This window comes from Sinocyclocheilus anshuiensis, unplaced genomic scaffold (genome assembly GCF_001515605.1).
Source record: "Sinocyclocheilus anshuiensis isolate Anshui unplaced genomic scaffold, SAMN03320099.WGS_v1.1 scaffold178, whole genome shotgun sequence".
NCBI classification, from domain to species: domain Eukaryota; kingdom Metazoa; phylum Chordata; class Actinopteri; order Cypriniformes; family Cyprinidae; genus Sinocyclocheilus; species Sinocyclocheilus anshuiensis.
The window spans coordinates 321,367-341,413 of record NW_015546031.1 but is presented as its reverse complement, the minus strand read 5'-3'; the positions used below and the strand labels follow the sequence as shown (position 1 = coordinate 341,413).

At 37.0% G+C, this 20,047-nt stretch overlaps 1 protein-coding gene across 2 annotated transcripts in view; it reads left to right on the top strand.

Annotated features, from left to right (window-relative positions):
* Positions 1 to 14,050: 14,050 nt before the first annotated feature.
* The window catches only part of LOC107698777 (BAH and coiled-coil domain-containing protein 1-like), an 87,621-nt gene continuing 81,624 nt past the window's right edge, over positions 14,051 to 20,047 (top strand). For both annotated transcript variants that reach the window (XM_016499882.1, XM_016499881.1), the window contains exons 1-2: positions 14,051 to 14,261; positions 16,576 to 16,880. In XM_016499882.1, the coding sequence (XP_016355368.1) occupies positions 16,709 to 16,880 (172 nt within the window). In that variant the 5' untranslated portion in view covers positions 14,051 to 14,261; positions 16,576 to 16,708. The remainder of the gene's footprint in view (positions 14,262 to 16,575; positions 16,881 to 20,047) is intronic.

Sequence of the window (20,047 nt, the reverse complement as noted above, 5' to 3'; positions counted from 1 at the left end):
TCAATGTTGGTCAACACAAATAATAGTGAGAAAACTCCAAAACCGGCCATCCTCTCATTTCTTCTGTCTGTATTTAAACTGTACATCGATTTGGGTGGAACGGTCAACCAAACTCCTCCACTGTCTGGAGGACATTCACATCTAAAGAGAGTCCAACTACTCCTGCAGAATGAAAGCAGAGCTTTTATACCTTTAAAGGGATAAAGTTCACCCAAAAATGAAAATTCTGTCATCATCCCTCATGTCGTTCCAAACCCATAAGACTTTGGTTCTGAAACACAAATTAAGATTTTTTTAATGAAACCTGAGAGGTTTCTGTTCCTCCACTGGAAGTCCATGCAACCAACACTCAGGGGCCGTTTACACGACAACGTTTAAGCCAAAAACGGGAAACTTTTTATGCGTTTTGACTGTTCGTTTACTCGACAACGGTGTTTTGGGGACTGAAAACGCATATTTTTGAAAACGGGTTTCAAAGTGCAAGTTTTTGAAAACGGCACCATTATCATTTCTGTGTAAACACCCAAAACGGGAATCTTTGAAAACAGCGACGTCATGCGTGTGAGTAGTACGTGTTAGGTATGTAGACATGCGCAGTACGTGTCGATTTTAAAGGCAAGCACAAACAAACATACACAACAATGGCGGAGTACATGGTACTGTTGTTGCTACTCAAGAGTTTGCTAACGCTTCTTCAGCAAAGTGTGGATTTACTTCACCAATATTACAACCAACAGCGGAGACACATCATATACAACATATAATCGTCACTTCCCTACAGGTACTGTTTACTAACAAGGTGACAGCGCCAACTACTGGCCTGGCATACGTAATATAGCGTTTTTGGCCATTTTCGCGGATATGTGTAAATGCAAATCGTTTTGAAAATGTCGTGTATACATGAAACTTTTTAAAAACGCAAGGTTTTTAACTTTAAAAACTTTTCCGTTTTTTGACTACATCGTTGTCGTATAAACGTAGCCTCAGAAGATCCAAAAAAGGTCATAGAGCCATAGAGATTTAACGTTTAGGCTTCATTAAAAATACTTAACTAGACTTGAGTTGAATAAGGACACTATTAGATACTACAGAGCAGCTTCTAGCTGAATTGAACTTGTTTCATAATTGACAAACTTTTCACAGTTACTAAATCGAACTGAACCAAGCCTGAACTCAACTGAGCTAAATAATGACACAATTGTTTTTTAGAGCTGCTTTACAGCAGAATTTCAAAGTTTGCATCATTGATCCAGTTATTTTCCTGTTTATCGTCTATAAACAAGCTAGTCCAAAATAGAGCTGCTAGAGTTCTTACCAGCACAAGAAAATACATGATCACATCACCCCAATTTTACAATATCTACACTGGCTCCCATTAAGTTACATATCCACTGCAAAATATTGCCACTTATAAGGGCCAAAATTGTTTAGCTCATGTTTACTTCTATCCAGTGTCCTCTCACGCTACAATCCATTGCATTCTTTAAGGTTCCAAAAGACTGGACTTCTGGTAGTACCTAGGATAGCAAAATCCACTATTTGGCTCTTAAACTCCTTATCCTCCCTGAAAATGTTCGGGGCTCAAACACACTCTCTTTGTTTTAATATACACGTAAGACACATCTTTTTAGCCAAGCATTCACATAATCCATCTCATGACCTTGTACTCCAGTTACACCTGATCAAATGCACATGAAAAGTCATGAACAGCATACTCTAAAAAATGCTGGGTTAAATACAACCCAGCGTTGGGTAAAATATGGACAATCCCAGCGATTGGGTTGCTTTAACCCAGCATTTGGGTTACTACCCAGAAAGTTGGGTTAAACATTTAACCCAACCGCTGGGTCAAAACAACCCAATCGCTGGGTTTGTCCATATTTTAGCTACCCAACGCTGGGTTGTATTTAACCCAGCATTTTTTAGAGTGCAGCTTCGCTAATTATTCTCTGTTTGTTTTATTGTTTCTACATCGGGATGCCCAACCTGAGGTAACTAGGGATTGTGCCTCCAGCCTCTTATGAAGACTTCAGATGACCCACCACCTGAGAAGAGATGAGAAGAGACGTCTATCCCTGCGAGGACCTCAGATAACACCAACTTTGAATAAATATACAAATAGACAAATTTTCCTTACATTATAATAATCGTGATCACAACATGTAATCAGTGTCTTAATTTTGTCATTGTTTCTGTTTGAATACATGTCATTTACTATAATGGCAGAGAAACATGCATCCCCTGTAAAACTGCTTTGAAATTATATGAAAAGCACATATTGTGAAAAGCGCTATGAATTAACCTGAACTGAACTGAACTTATTGCTCACTGTAAAAAAAAATCCGTAAAATTTACGGTATACTACCGTAAAATTAATGTCCAATACAGTTTTTCACCGTAAATAGTAGGGGAATTTACCGTTAACCATTTAACAGGTTTACAGTCTTTTACCGTTAAATTCACAGTCATTTTTTACAGTGTGTGAAGCTGCTTTGAAACATTCTCTATGGTATGAAGCGCTATATAAATAAAGGTTATCTAGACCAGTGTTTCCCAACCGGGGTGCCGGGGCACCCCGGTTGGGACTGATTGCCACCACTGATGGACAAATTTTTTTAATAATATTAAAAATATCTGTATGACATTATATTCTGCAGTTCTTCCCTGTTGTACAGAATATCTATACTTTTCAAATTATCATATCGAAGTTAGAAATTCAAATATTGTGACAAAATTAATTTTGTAGGGTGCCACAAGTTTGTTCAAATTTCCAAAGGGTGCCACGACTAAAAAAGGTTGGGAAACACTGATCTAGACTAGTGACCAGTCAATAATCTTTTAAAAATAAGAAAAAAAAACGCTTAAGAAAGAGACAAAGCTAAACATGCAGAAACTGCTTCCAATTTAATTGAATGACCTAATGGCTTCATTAATTTGATGTGCTTAAAGCAGAATGACATATAATGTTGTATTATGTATTATACAATTAGGGGCAAGATTTGGATTCTTCCTGTGTTCACGCATGCTCATATTTCATCATGGGACTATACAGTAACCCATTTTTCTCAGGAGACTATGAAGCAGTCATTGTTGCATCCAGCCATGCTAGGTCTTCTGCTCGAACACAATGAAGTCCATTGATGGCTGATTTTTTGGATATTTGTGGTTTGTTGGTTGTTGATCTAAACGGGACAAAGTTTAAGTCATATTCCTCATTATACTAAGCTACCTGAGATGAATAGAATGGTATGTTTAGTGTTATATAATTCAGACTGTAGTCAGACATTTTTTGTGACTCATAATTCAACATAAATTCTGGATAAAAGATTGTTCTCGAAATCAACATTACTGAAACATTCATTTTAATTCTGTAGTGTGGTGTACTTCAATGTGCAACAGTATTAGGACTAAACTGTAGAACTGGACTTTATTTTCCATGAACAGTAATGGGCATTACACACCAGAATGGAGTCTGTATGCGAGTTTTCATGTGTGAAGGACTTCTCTTTGTGTGAAATGCCATTAGAATAATGTTAAAAGTTATTTTATACTGTTAAATGTATTTTGCTGTTTTTAGGTTGTTATGCTAAAGTCTTTGTTTATACTGTATGGTAAAGCAAAAGACAATACAACAGAAATGGAAAATGTATGTAACTAACTAACTTCATCGGCACATTCCTTTGTCTAGGACATGGAAGCTGAAGGTCAAGTTATTCATTATTTTCATTAATGTCATTATTTTCTAGTATTGCTGTAACCTTTAAAACATTACTATTGAACACAATTACTGCAGTAACTATTGTCGAGAAAGGCTGGATCACCTATAGCTGTAACCTAGAACAAAAGCTGGATTATTTGGCAATAAAACAATATTGCAATCAACAATTAGCCCAAAAAGGATAGTACATTTAGACATTTGGTAACAACATTGAATCCTACCCAATACCTAAATTTAACAACTACCTTATTAACTATTAATAAGCAGCAAATTAGGAGTTTATTGAGGCAAATTGAGGTAATTGATGGTTTGTTAATAGCGAGAATTGGCCTTTAAAATAAAGTGTGACCAGACATTTTTATATTATGTAAACCAGACTCATATATTATGTAAACAAAAACTTTGGAATTTTGGATGCGATTAATCGCGATTAATCGTTTGACGGCACTAACAAAAAAGTCCCCCCCACACCGAATTAATTTCATTTATAATTACAGCAATAAAATTATAACTAAAATACATGCTTACTGAATCATTAACTTGAATCTGAAAATTTGCATGAACCATAATCTGATAAGCTTGAATGAACCAGCCTTAAAAATTGCATGAGATAGTTTAGGTCAACACGTTTCACCTCGGCTGCATGTGCATTATGATGTGACATTAAAAACAACAATTTAGCATTTTGTCACGCTACACTGCTACCACTACAGAAAAAAGTAGCTCATTAGTGGAAAAGCTGTCACACTAGGCCTACTTGTAAATGTAGAGAAAGTTTAGAGATGCTAAAACTTTCAACATGCCAAATCAATTTTTTTAATCTAATGCAGTGGCATTCAGACAGTTTCATGTGTGACTTAAGTGTCATTTTCTACTACATTATCACATACAACACACTTACACATGAGTGCAAACACACTGTAGAAGTAAAACTTGGAATTGTTAATGATTTAGGAAGTTACTGTAGGAGTTAACATCAAGCAATTTCCAAATGGTGTTTTTGCCCCCTTTAAGGACGCCATTTAGGGCGTTCCAAACAACTGTGAACACCTGAATCCTTTCACGAAGGCCCTTCAACAAGTATGTTAGCAAAAGATACATTTAATGGTCACTTCAATTAAGTAATTTTATCATTTATGGTCATGTGACCCTGAGTGACAAGTCCTTGTGATTCATTGTAAAGCTAGAGTTTGAGTTAACATATACACAGAATAATTCAAGTTGTTTTGTTTTATTTGTGATATTTTACACACATTTTCATCATGCATTCCATATGAAGTTTTAATAAGTTTCATAGGTAAGAAATGTGTTTAATAGTAAATTGTAATTCCATTAGTAATTGCATCCATAACATAACATAATATTGTGACTCCATACAGTACTTTTAATATCAACTTTCCCCAAACATTGATAATAATAATCTTTCTTTATATTATGAATCATGTCCATTTGTGGCGTTAGGATCACCCTCTATAACAGGTGAAAAAACTTTTCCTTCACTTTTTTTTTTTTAGTTTAGAAACAATACATTATTCTGGTAAGGAAAGCAGCTGTGCTATATAATTTCACAAAAAGCAAGCATCATACAAAAAGATTTCAGGCTTGGTCTCAAAACTGGCTTCAAATGGAAAGATAAGACTATGGGTCAATGTGCACAACAGGTTCAAATGGAGGTGTAAGTGAATATGTGTCACAGCTCACTAGCCACAGTTTTCCCAGCGGAGCACTTTGAGCCTTCCACAGGCAGTCAGAGAGGCACGGAGCAACCTCAGAATCACATATGTGGCTTTCTTACCATTTGTCTCTTTTGTTCAGATTTAGTCAGTGGTGATATAGGGGGAAATGGGCACGCTGTGATGTTTTAAGAGCGATGATTGTGTGGTTAGAGCAGCAGACAGCAGATGTGGACTTACGTCTTAGATTAGAAAGTTACTGAAGCTCAGACCTGCTATACTGCTGCTGCTCCCTGCTCAAAATAACAGAGTGGCTGCTCACCAGCATATTGTTTTTTGGTGGCTGATTCCCAGCATGTGTAAGTTTGTGGTGTGCTGGTGTCATGTTTTTAAATGCTTCATAATTTTATGATGATTTATTGCTCTAATGTTCTATAGTTGATCTTTGTGTTTTCATTCTTTACATTCATAATGATTTTATCACTGTTCATTGTTTGATTATCTCATAACTCAAATTCTGAGCTGACAGAGAATGGTTATATTGAATGTACTGCTTAAACCAGTTTGTATTCAGTTGGTCTTGTCAACTTAAAACCATCTTGAAACCTTGAGTTTGTTTTACTTGCTTCAAAGTACAGGCACTAAGCCTCATCACTACAGCATGGCTATAGTCCACTAGCTAAACCACCACCATAGCATTTGACGGCCAATGAGGATATGAGCCAGAGATATGTGTGATGTAAATTTAGTTACAAGCAAGGTCCATGCAGCCCAAAATTTATAGCGTATATATGTGCCTGGAATTGACTGCATGACTGTGCAAGTTCAGTTGGTGTTAAAGCTCATATTCACAAAAGTCTGTTGTTTCTAAAAACTAGATGAAGATTATGAGGAACACCAATAAAACAATAGAGGTAAATGATTTGGGTTTGTACAGGTTGTGTTAATTAGATGTCCTAACTGGTCCTCTACAATTCAAGTGAAGTAACACAAAGCAGCCCTGTTTACGCCTGGTATTAAGATGAGTTTTCAGTGATCCGATCACAAGTGCTCAGCCAAGACGCATTACCATTTACACCTGGTCTTAACACGCATTTCTTTAAATGTGTCTCCTGTGATGATTTGCGTTCAGATTTCATCCCCTCTTATTTCGTCAAACTCTAAATCACTTTTGCAGGAGCACTGAGCTGTGGCATACGAATATGATTGAATGAATGAAGCCATTATGCTGCTTACAAGTGAGCAGGAAAGGAAGTGAGTGGCAAAGATACGAATAATAACTGTGATTTTGATTGGAAAAAAAGATACCAAAACTGCCACTGGTGTGAAGTTACTAAATTGCACCATTTACGTACCATTTAGGTATTACTTGTACATTTAACATGATAAAATACACCCTTTACACTCTTAAAAATAAAGGTGCTTCACGATGCCATAGAAGAACCTTTTTGTCTAAATGGTTCCATAAAGAACCATTAACATCTGAAGAACCTTTCTGTTTCACAAAAGGTTCTTTGTGGCGAAAGAAGGTTCTTCAGATTATAAAAAGGTAAGAAAGAGATGGTTCTTTAAAGAACCTATGACTGAATGGTTCTTTGTGGAACCAAAAATGGTTCTTCTATGGCATCGCTTGAAGAACCTTTTGAAGCACCTTTATTTTTAAGAGTGTAGGGATAAATAAGGTACAGAGGTTTACCTTTTGAGAAGGCGCCACCCCAGTGACAGCTTTTGTACCTTTTTTTCTGAGCGAAGTTGGAATCAATTGTTTGGTGAGCTTTCTCAAAACATTTTCTCAAACACTCACATTCACATATTGTTAGGTCAGTAGACGGCAAGCAGGTGAATGAGTTTTCAAAGCGGCCAAAAGACCCCATTTACACTTGTATTTAACTCGGTCCACTTGTGATCAGATAAAAAAAAAAAATATATATATATAATAATAATAATGCCAGGTCTAAACATGGCCTTTGCGTGCACGTGTCAAATGCGTCCATACAAGTTCATGGTCAATGGAATACCAATGAAATGTCAAAACACAATTTCATAATGCAACAGCAAATACATTCTCAATGTTCAAAAAAGGGTTGCTAACATGCACCTTTTAGGGGTTGATAAGGTACAAAAGTGTCCCTTTGAGGGTACTGCCCCAGTGACTAGCTGTTGTGCCCATAAAGGTACATTTTTTGCACTTTTTTTTCTGAGGGTCCGTTTACACGACAACGTTTTCAACCAAAAATGGGAAACTTTTTATGCATTTTGCCTGTTCGTTTACACGACAACGGCGTTTTGGGGACTGAAAACGAATATTTTTGAAAACTGGTTTCAAAGTGCAAGTTTTTGAAAACGCCAACGTTATCGTTTCCGTGTAAACACCCAAAACGGGAATCTTTGAAAACAGTGACGTCATGCGTGTGAGTAGTACGTGTTAGGTATGTAGACATGCGCAGTACGTGTCGATTTTAAAGGCAAGCACAAACAAACATACACAACAATGGCGGAGTACATGGTACTGTTGTTGCTACTCAAGAGTTTGCTAACGCTTCTTCAGCAAAGTGTGGATTTACTTCACCAATATTACAACCAACAGCGGAGACGCATCATATACATCATATAATCTTCACTTCCCTACAGGTACTGTTTACCTGACGTCATGCACGTGCGTAGTACGTGTTAGGTATGTAGACATGCGCAGTACGTGTCGATTTTAAAGGCAAGCACAAACAAACATACACAACAATGGCGGAGTACATGGTACTGTTGTTGCTACTCAAGAGTTTGCTAACGCTTCTTCAGCAAAGTGTGGATTTACTTCACCAATATTACAACCAACAGCGGAGACGCATCATATACATCATATAATCTTCACTTCCCTACAGGTACTGTTTACTAACAAGGTGACAGCGCCAACTACTGGCCTGGCATACGTAATACAGCGTTTTTGGCCATTTTCGTGGATATGTGTAAATGCGAATCGTTTTGAAAACATCCTGTATACGTGAAACTTTTTAAAAACGCAAGGGAAAAACCTTTCCGTTTTTGACTACATCATTGTCGTGTAAACGTAGCCTGACAGTGTAGCAGCATAGCTAACTACCTGAATAACACGTTTAGTTCGGTGGCACAGTCATGTTAATCTAACTCGGTTAGCACTGAGGTTTGTAACCACCACAGCAAGAACAAATGTTATGCACAATGGGACCGACCACGATTGCAGCAGTGGTTCTCAAACCTGTTCTCAAGACCCCCAGTACTGCACATTTTCTCCCTTATTGGACAGACCCAATTCAAGTCTTGTAGTCGAAACCATGGCTGCGTTCCAGTTCATTTTTTTTATGCCCTTCACTCGCAAACTTCACTCTGTCTCGTTTACCCGGATGTACGTCATTGATTACGTTGCATGACTGCCCACTTCTGGCGGAACCCTTGGAATGGGCTGAACTGGAATGTCCTAAGCCCTTGATCATTTAGAATCCGCTATGGAGTTGGTTTATTGTTTCCATTTTTCCCCTTACGAATTAGTTTGGTGCAGCATTCTATATGTATATAGGTATGCTTGGGCTGTTATAAATGTTAAAAACAAACATTTATATATTATAGAGTTGTTTGGGGTGGGGATAAATTAAACGCGATCTGCGATGACGTCCCAATCGTGTTGCATTGGGGTCTGTGGAGCGGCCTGAAGTGTGCATATGAAGCAGACTTGCTCCCTTGGTCAATATCAAGGGGTCGAGTGTCTGTCCATATAAACTTCCCTTGTACACTTTACGAAGTGGAACATACTTCAAAATGGCATCGGGGATTCCCCCAAGGGGAAGTGCTTAGGGAAGTTCGCGAGCGTGTGTCTAAAAGTGGAGTGGAACGCAGCCCAAGATTGCCCATTGCTGCTCCCGAAGGGCCACTTCCCTGCTGAGTTTAGCACCAACACACCTGTTTGGCAGTTTTTAGTGAGCCTGAAGACCTTAATAAGCTTCTTCAGGTGTGTTCAATTGTGGTTGGAGCAAAACTATGCTGGCCCTAAAAGATTAGGACTGGACATGACCGAACCAGTGATTCACAACTCTTTTCCTAAAGGCACCACAACTGTATGCGTTTTGGAAATCCTATCTGACCTATCCATTTTAGGCTTTGGAGCCTCTAGTAATGAGCTGATTCAGGTGTGTTTGATTAGGAAGAGTTTGGAAATGTGTAGTCTTGTGGTGCCTCCAGGAAAAGTGCTGGGAAACACTGGTTTAAACCGGTGTTTCTCAACTCCATTTCTCAGGACCCACCTCCCAGAATGTTTTAAATAACTGATATCTAAAGTTGGTTCAGCACATCAGCTTGATTCGAACTTGATTTAACTCATCAGCTTGTTATTGTGTTAAATAGAAAGACAAATAAAACATTCTGGGAGGTTGGTGCCAGAGCCTGGAGCTGAGAAACACTGGTCACAGAATACAGAAATAAGGCTTCCAATCAGCAGAGTTTAACCCCAGCTCTAATCAAAAACATCTAAACAAGCTAATCCCAGTGTCCAGGATTAAGTTAAAATAACAGGCAGGTGTGTTGGAGCAGGGCTAGAACTGAAGTCTGCAGAAAGGTATGCCTCCAGAAGCAGGGTTGGCTACCATGATCCTTTAGGGCAGTGTTTCCCAGCCCTATTCCTAGGTCGTGTTCCACTTCGCTTTTAGACTCACTCTCATGAACTTCCCTAAGCACTTCCCCTTGGGGAAATCCCTGCTGCCATTTTGAAGTGTGTTCCACTTCGTGAAGTGGTTAAGGGAAGTTTATATGGACAGGCCCTCAACCTTTTGATTTTGACCAAGGGAGCGAATGTACTTCATATGTACACATCAGGCAGCTCCATATACCACAATGCAACACAGTTGTGACATCAGGACAGATTGTGTTTAATTTATCCCACCCCAAACAACTCTATGATATATGAATTATTTTTTTATATACCCCATAGCGGATTTGCAAGTTATCAAGGGTGTAGGACGTTCCAATTCAGCCATTGCAAGAGTTTCACCAGAAGTGGGCCCTCGTGCAACGTAATCAATAACATGAAAGTAAAGTGAGGGAAGGTTATAAAAGAAAAAAAAGTGGAATGCAGCCTTAGAGGCAAATGAACAATAAACATTTTGGATGTCTTACTTATCTGACCCACCATTTTTAGGTATTGAGGTCTCTACTAATGAGGTAATGAGTTGAATCTGGTGTGTTTGATTAGGACGAGTTTTAGAAAATTTGTACTGGTAGTGTGCCTCCAGGAACAGGGTTGGGAACACTGCTTCGTAGGGATCGAAGGCTACATATATTATTGCACGTGAAGAGGTTTGCCTCATAGGGGCAGATATATGCTGGTCAAATAATGCTCACTTTATGTCAGTAACTCTAATTGTTTTACACTTTTGCTTGTGCATGATGTTTCATCCACACCTTTAGGTGTGAGTATAAGCACTCACATATACTCATGTTGTTCCAAACCTGTATGAATTCAAATTTTCTCCTTTTTTTTCCCACAGAAAAAGTCATGCATGTTTGGTAGTCATACATTACGGTGTAATTTTTGGGTAAACTATCCCTTTATGATTACAAATGCTTAACTGAATGATGCTTGAAAGTGCTAAAGTGAAATTATAAAGTGTGCAACATTAATTAATTCATAAACAAATTTCCACACAGACAGCATATTTTGAGTGGAAAGCAGAAACTCATGACTTTGGTTTATTATAATCTTGGATATGTATTATACATATGAGAATGTATTTTAAAATCCTGCTGAAATCTATTGCTTTTTATTGTTGTATACAATTTCAGATGGATTATGCTTCAGGATTTTGTGTCACCAAATTCCAAATTCCAAAGTTTCCAGGTTTTGTCCAAATCCTGGAAACACTTAAAATCTAACTTTTTTTTTTTTAAATAAAAGTACAGTTTGACATTTATTTATTTCCAAACAAAAAGCAAGCACATTAGTGTGGAATACATAAAACAATTAATATACAGAACATAGAGATACTCAAATGGCAGGAAAGGGGTTAACTGAGACAGCTGACATCAGTATTTGGGGGTTGGTAAATTTAAAGTTACAGGGAGATTATTAGTACCATCCATCTAGGATTTATTAATAAAATATTAAATAAAGATCTGTCATATGCAATCACATGATCATATATGACAGATCAATTTTATATCACTTAGGCTACAATTGTTTATTAAAGCAAGCAGAACACTGGTCTGTATAAAGGCTTTCCCAGATATTACTTGCTGGCTGGTCTGTCGATGTTTATATTCGTGTTTAGCATCTAAGTGTCAGGTTATACAAAGAACATCTAATATTCACATTAAGACAAGAATCAATAAGTACAAAAATAATCAAATGTAATGTAATGGTGGTTACATGTACTGTTTATAATAACTGCACATAGATTTCCCACCTCTGTAGTATAGTCTACCAAATAAATAATATGTTTTAATATTCCATGTATCATCAACCATATTTTCTTCATCACTGAAGAGTATAGAGAACAAATGTTTATTTTATTTTATTATTATTATTTTTTTTTTTATCAGTAACCAATGTGGACTAAATACATTTAAATTCAGACCTAACACAGACAAATTCTCATTTGGGTGTAAAAATTGCTTTGAAGTGGCATCATCAGCAAATTCAGTTTTTTTTCTAAGCGCTTCAGAGCAGACTTTATCAGATGCAAACACTGTAGTTAGGTGTTTGGGCCTATGCAGTCTTGTCCATTGGTTTATTTAATCCATCTATATTTTAAGACAACTGGACTGAATGTGATGCACACACACACACACACACACACACACACACACACACACACACACGCAAACATTGTTCAAACATTATACAGATGGCTGTATAAAAAGTACAAATTAATTACAGTAAAACACACACAAAAATCTGAACAAAGCAGTTTTTTTTATTTATTAAAAATAATTGCATTTGTTTTGCATGACAAACAATGTCCAGGCTCCATTTGTAAGGTGGACCTACTGCATGATGTAGCATTATTTTTTGGAAAAATACCTTATTTGAGTGATTTTTAAAAGGCGTTTGGCATATTTACACAAAAACAGAAATATGAAAGTCCTTTTAAACCCTTTTCCATCTCCTCAGAGAAACCAAGTTCTTGCTTCCTTTGAGCTGGAGAGCTAAAGCTGGACTGTCAGTCAGAGACCAGTCATTCAGTCCTCTTGATTTGCTCTTCTTTCTATAGGGAAATCACTCATTCCATATCTACATATAGCCTATGCAAATCTGCACATATAATTCATGCTGACACATGGTCACAACGATGCGAAGAAAAAAATACAATGCATTAAATGTTTCTCAATACACATTCCAGAATATAAACGTCACTACACCACTCTACAGGATCAGATTTGAGAGAAAAATAATATATATATATATATATTTTTTTTTTAGAATTTTGCCCAAAGAGCTGTGCATAAGACCTGGAAATCTCAAACATTACTAAGGCAAAATGAAAATGTAAATTAGAATATGTGATTTCAGTATATTATTTAAATATAGGTTATATACTAGGCTATATATAAAAGCACATTTCAGCTAAACAGATTGAAGAAAACAGTCTGATACATTTTTTCTTTTTCTTTTTGTAAATATTTTATATATTGTCATAAAATATCTAGCATAGCGTTTTCATGCATCCTTGTTTCAATTCTATCGGGCATTATTCTTGATTTATCTGTCGCTCAGAATAAATGAGTTCGAGTAATGCTGATCCAAACACTTCTTTTTTTTTTTTTTACCGTTTTTCTTCATTCTTACCGATGTGTCCAGAAACCGGTATCATGTTTCTCCGTTCCAGGTCTGAAAGTATCGCACAACGAATTCGATATTCGAACATATCGAACATTTCTTTCTGCACTTCTTCTTGTGTTCTCCGCGTATAGCTCCAGGGCCATAGAGGGTCCGCCTTTTGGAGCGCCTTGAAACGGTTCCTTCTTATCTGTTTTCATCATCTAACCTGGGACGCCTTGAGACCGCAGATCCAGTTATTTTTTTTCCAATGCGGACTGGCGAGCAGCCAATCAGAGTCTTGTTTACACTCCGTGAGTGACAATACGGTGGCAACGTGCCAACCAATCAAATCCTCCTCCAAATCCAGCCTTTTTTTAAAGCATGCTCATAAACCCACACACGGGCTATTAGCGTTAAATAAACGAATGCAAAATAACATAGTGCAGTTGCAGTCATTTATATACTTAAGGTATATATGGGTCGCACTTAAAGAAGGCTTATGCTAAATAGTGTTTGTTTTAATTTGTCACAAGTATTGATTGATGTTTTTTTTTTTTAATGAAAATACATTATACATACCTGCTGGATGTTATTAAAGACAGCGGCTGGTAATCTTCTCCAGGTCGGAACCCTGTGCTCGTTTGCAAAGGACTATTTAAGGTTTTAACACATTGTAACCTGTCTTTAGTATTTCGCTTGAATTTGCCGCTCGCCTCATTGCTCTCGCTCTCCACGGCGAATTCCTATTGGTCACAGATTTCGACCAATCAGAGCGCGGAGTGTCCCCAGGCGAGCGACCCTAGCTCATTATCATTCGTGAATCTGGCCAATCAGCGCACGTGTTTACTCTCGCGGAGTTGAGAGGCAAGATCGGCGCCGGACAAGAGGATCGCCGCTCCGAGACTCGATTCGCGACTTCAGTGGCCTAGAGAAGCCCGAGACCGGCGAACGACCATTGCTGCAATCGTATGAGGGGAATTAGGACTGAGCCACTGAAATATGCTTTTTAGAATTAGCGACATCATTGCTCTGAATACGTTTCTTGATTTCTAATTAAAATTATTTATTGTTATGCAAGGATATATACATACCAGTAAGTAATTAATTTATTTTTTTAATGTCATGGTTGTGTCGCCTAACCTCGAATAAAAACAAAAAGACCTTCAAAGAAAATAATGTTAACTAAACAGCACAAACAATTATGGTGCAACATCCAAAGGGGAAATGGAAAGCCTATAAATATAAAATTATTAATAAATATATGCACATAATTGTAGCTACAGCCCGCATTTATTCGCTTCATTTAAAGATTCTTATTTATATTTCTAAGGCATTTGTGTAATAAGTCATTTTGTGAAATTATTCTTTCTCAGTTAAAGCTTGTACGGCCTTGTTCAGTTTACTGCTCAATTACCAGTGATATTTTCATGAATATACTGTACATGTTTAAAATTCCATCTGTTATTTTATATTGTAGTAGCATATTTGCGCTTTTCTGCTCACTGTTTATTATATCTATGAATTATTTTTTATTGTTAAATTTAAAATATTTTCTCTAAAGATTTGAAACATGACAAGGAAAAAATAAAAGTGAAACGTGCACCATCCAAATTTCCAGTTGTCCTTTATTATTATATTCAGATCGGTGTTTTTTCTTCGCTGAGCAATACTTATTTGTAATGATCAATTCTGATTTATTTCGGATCGGCATGAGATTCGTCTCCCAGAGGAATAACATTACCGACAGACAAGCTATAAAAATAATGTTATTGTCTTTGTGAGTTTCTGTCTTCTATGAACAAAAAAGATCGCCAGCTGACTCGTGCTTTTTGCTCACGTTGATATATAAAGACGCATTGTCTAGCATTTCACTATGTGCATTGTCATGCACGAGACAAAAGCAACTGCTATTTGCATCGGAATTATGCAAATATTTAACAACATTCACGATTCGGATGCCGATACAATGCATTTAAGTATTCAGTTGCATGCAAAAACTGAGATTAAAACAAAGCATGCAGTGTGTGATTGAATGTTGTGTGCTCGAAATGGACGGCTGCTGTGGAGTGTTGGAGCTGCACGGTAATGGCTGACGGAGAGCAGCAGTCCTCAAACGGAGACGAAAGCTGCTTGCTGTAAGGCCACCTTTGGTTTGTGTGCATGGCCTGCTACAGCGGAAAACACTGCATTTATTGCAGTTGTATATTTTCTGAAAATGCATTAATTGATAGTAGTCCGCGTATATCAGTTAAGGAACCCACTGAAATAATTCATTTATTGTGTGACATTCTGCGTTTTCTTCCAATCTAGTCTACCAGAAAGAGAGAGCACAAAAGGCTTGTTGAAGGGAACAGATAAAACAAATGAATATTAGGCTACTACAATATTAGCTGGAACTCGACACAAGATATATTGTGTGCAAGGTTCTGTTAGATTTAATTGCTCCACATAAAACAGTTCAACCAGATGAAAGGGAATTGCAGTTGTTTACATGCGCACGCACACACACACACACACTCACAGACACACACACACAGACTTATCTTTCAGTGTATTCTGATAAAAACCAAAAAGGACTCGTACAAAATTGGTTTCTGTTAGCAAATGTTATTTACTGGTTATATGTTGTTGCCTGTTTGATTTAGCCTAATCATAATGGGTTGGTGTGTATACTATTTATTAAAAGTAAATTGATGCCATGTTTATTCAAAGTGCATGTATGGTCCCAGTGTCCTACTATATGTAAAACAAAATATTGACATTATGATATAAAATATTGTATATAAAATACCACAATACATTTTTTTATATTATTTCATTTATATGCGTCTAATCAATGTTTTATTTTTCATTCACATCATGCACATGTCTAAAAACACTATATAATTAATTTGATCAGATTTCATTAATGCGTAAATGGTTTATTTAAGTCGTCTAACAACAAAAACAGACAGGGCTGAAGTCAAGACATCCATTATTCTGGAAAACAAAACAAAAAACTGTCACTTGTTGTCAAGCTCATTGGTTTCATATCGTTTGTTTGCCATCATATGTGTGCATGCTTGCACTTAGAAAACATGAAGACACTATTTCAATTTAAAACATATTTTTTCTCCTTCCTAGAAAAGGTGTGCATCTTTATCACGTATCCGTACACAAAGGATCGGTCTCTATTAGGCCTATTCAATCACTGCCATCTATGGCCTTTTCACATCGCTTTCACATTTCAATGGACGCTTAAACAAACGAATGCAGTTCTTCTCTAAATGAATGCGCATCAAAATTAGGTCTCAATTTCTATCGCAGTTTGTCGAATACTGAGAGCATGAAGCAGATGCATGTCAGCTGTGGTGGTGTGCCACACTGAGATTATAACGTCTCTTCTTTCTTTCTTTCTTTCTTTGTAGAAAAGATGATTGAGGACTTCAACCTGAGCAGGAGAGGCGAGCTTTCCACTAAAGCAAACGCAGACGGATTACAGTACATAGGTTTAATCTGATTTCCGCTTGATTTTGGATTATATCGGATGTTTTCTTTGGAATGGAGGGTCGTGATTTCTCCGCTCCAGCACATCTCCTTTCAGAGCGGGCCACTCTAGTGCATCGCGCCGCCTCTCGCATCTCCTCCTCCGGCCACGGCTCTGTGCAACATGCGCCTCATTTTCCAGCCGGGAAATATTATCCATCTCACTTACCGATGGCGGCGCATTCAGGTTTGTTGCGTTTTCTTTTATTCGCTGGCATTTCTGTGCAAGCTCAATAAAGATTTGACACACTATTTCAAAGAATAGCGAATGTCCATGTTTAGATTAGGCCTGTATTTGATTATTGCTTATTTAGGCTGTTTAGGATTTCTTATGATATAGCCTACACAGCTCTGAAAAAACCTACAATGTAGCCTAACATCAAAGACATTTGAATCAACATAGCAATTCAAGAACCATATAGCCTACTCTAAAATCTGGTTAGAGAAGGTTTATTTATTTTGTATTATTATTTTGCTTATTTTAGGCGCTACAAAGAACCAACGTAGATAGATAGACAAGCCTATATTACATTTTTTGTTTGTTATACTCATATTCTTGCTGATTAAGTCCAGACTTAAGACTTTAAATCCTTGTGTCTACATGAACTGAATTGTGGAGGTGTAAATGTGATTTTGATAAATATGAGATGAGCGCATCTCAGTTTAATATGAATCGTGACAGGCAACAATTATGAGGATATTCGGTATATAACAGCTAATGTTTTCTGTAAGGTAGTGTATAAATTGCCCCTCAAATTACGATTTAAGAACAGATTAAAACAACGAACGTTATAGGCTACGTGATATCTTTTAAATATTTTATTTATGTAGGCTATTATTTATTAGTTTTTATTTTGGTCATTATTATTATTTTGCATTTGTAGTGATTTATTATTTGAGTATTGCCGATGAAATATTTTAAAGTTTAAAGTTAATAACCTAAATTCGAGCTTTCCGTTGATTTGAACAAAATATAGTATTGCAGTGTTACTGAATGAGTAATTAGGTTCAGTCAGATGCAATTTCCTTAATATTTTGCACAAAGATCCACATGGTCCATTTTGCATTGCTCATCATCAAGGCGATACTTAGGCAATTCAGCATCCATATAGACAATAATAAATCTAAATCAATTAAATGAAGACTATGCTTGTTTTGCACTACTAAGGCCTTAATGTTCCAAGTCGCATAAATATTGCCTTTCAGTGTCTTGCATTTAGATGGTTTTTGGGAACAAACAGATTTATAAAACCTTTCAAAGATTATGATTTTAGAGTTATGTAGAATAACCATTGGGCTTATAGATTATTATAACCCAATTTAGACTGCTAAAATGTATTAAAAAGAAACCTGTCTTGTTATTTCTGAATCAAATATATGAAAAATATCTACAATAAGGCATTGTTCCAGCAGTTTCCATACACTCATGTACACTTATATTTATAGTGGTAGATGTGTACATTTGGTCTTGGGCAATGAGTATTTAGGCTAATGTTAGCTAAAGGGCGCAGGTGTGCTGTTAACCGGATATGACAATGTCTTTTGGTCGTACACTCACAGCTTGCGCCACCATGCAGCCGTGCCCTTAACTGTCATCACTGTTCAATGATTGAGACAGGTGAGGTATTGTACCTAGAGATAGAATTCGCAGAGCTCAGAGTTTTATAGCTTTGTCTGGAATATTACCGTCTCAACCATGTCTCATGCTTGATTCATGTGGTGACATTCAACCTGTGTGTTATTACCACATCACCACCGCTACACCTTCATTCTAGACCAGGATGACGAAGGGCAATTTTGTATTGTCTAAGGTTGATGAAAAGCACAGGTTTTTACATTACCAGTTGAGCTGATTAGGACGCTCAAACAATGTAATGCTTTGAAAGCACCACAGTGTCTGTCAATCAAACTATTATTCAGCAATACAATATTTATTAACAAAATATTAAATACCTACATCAAAAAATAAATAAAATAAACATCACATTTAAAAAAAATCCCAAATTAGTCTACCACTAATGTATATGTAACTTAACAAATACCACTGTTTATTTAATGAAGGCTAAGCTAAAACCGTCCAAACCAAGCTGGATGGTCACCAAACCAGTTTTTCTCTCATTAAGTGAACAGACCAGTCAATAGCGTCCCACAGGCGTAAAGGGGGTGTAGCTGCGTTAGTGGATTTGCTCTATCCCTCGAGGGACTGCCTCCCTCACGGCCTCACATGAATTCTTTACAAAGAACATGAATATTTCAGGGAATTGATGTACAAATGCATTCAGATGCAGGTTGGGATCCAGGCTCAGTGAAAGACCTTCTGTGGTGTCTCTCAGTGGCTTTATTATTCAGCTGCTATTGGACTCGGAGGCTTGTAGAGACAGAGGCTGCTGTCGCAACGCTCTCTTGGCTTTGAAACGGCGATGTTCCTGAAAGACTTATGAAATGTGGGCTCATTTCGGAGAAAGCTCTCAATTTCACTTCTCCTCTCTCGGTTATTTCGGTTGTTCCTTTTGGTTTGATGCTTATGCTGGGATTGAAGTTGCCATTGTGTGCTAATCTCTGGGAAATGTTTTGTGGCATAGCACCTTACCTGTTACAGGAGAAGATATCAAATTAATCTCAATTGAGCGTTGAAAATGTGACTTTGTCATGGTTTTTTTCTTTAGAATCCCGTTCATTTGGAACTGATGTGTTCCTGATTAGCATTGAGATTTGGACTGTCATAGACCTTCATTAAAGAAAAAAGGCCATATCTAGAAACCAGAATAACATATAGAAGAACCATTTTGGGTTGGTTCCCCAAACAACTTTCAGTGAACAGTTTTTAAAAGAACTGTTCTTAGTGTGAAAAACATTCATCTTATTCCACTATAAAGAACCTTTATGTGCAATGGAACCATTCCATGGATGTTAAAGGTTCTTCATTGAACCTTCAATGCCAATTTTTAAGAGTGTGAACTGTTTTGACTTGAGCCAATAAGTACACACCATAGCAAGTTTAAATCAGTTAAAGTTGCTTTTTAACTTTACCAACAACCCAAGCAACCACAATCACCTTAGCATCAACACCACTCACATTGTTTTAAAGGAAATCTAAAAAAAAAAAAAAACCTAGGTAGGCCTATTTCTACTCTTTATGTGCCTTAATTTGAACTGTTTAAACACCACCATGACTGGTTTGTGAAATTGTTTCACGGATCCTTTCTAGAAATGTCCAAATTTTAAAGCATTCTCATGTGTAAGCATATTGTTATTGAGGCTTGATGTTGCATTAAACATTTGGTCTCCATTTCCTCCAAACCCTTGATTCTCCTGTTCTTCTTACCATGTCTTGTCTGGGGGGGTTGAGAAGAC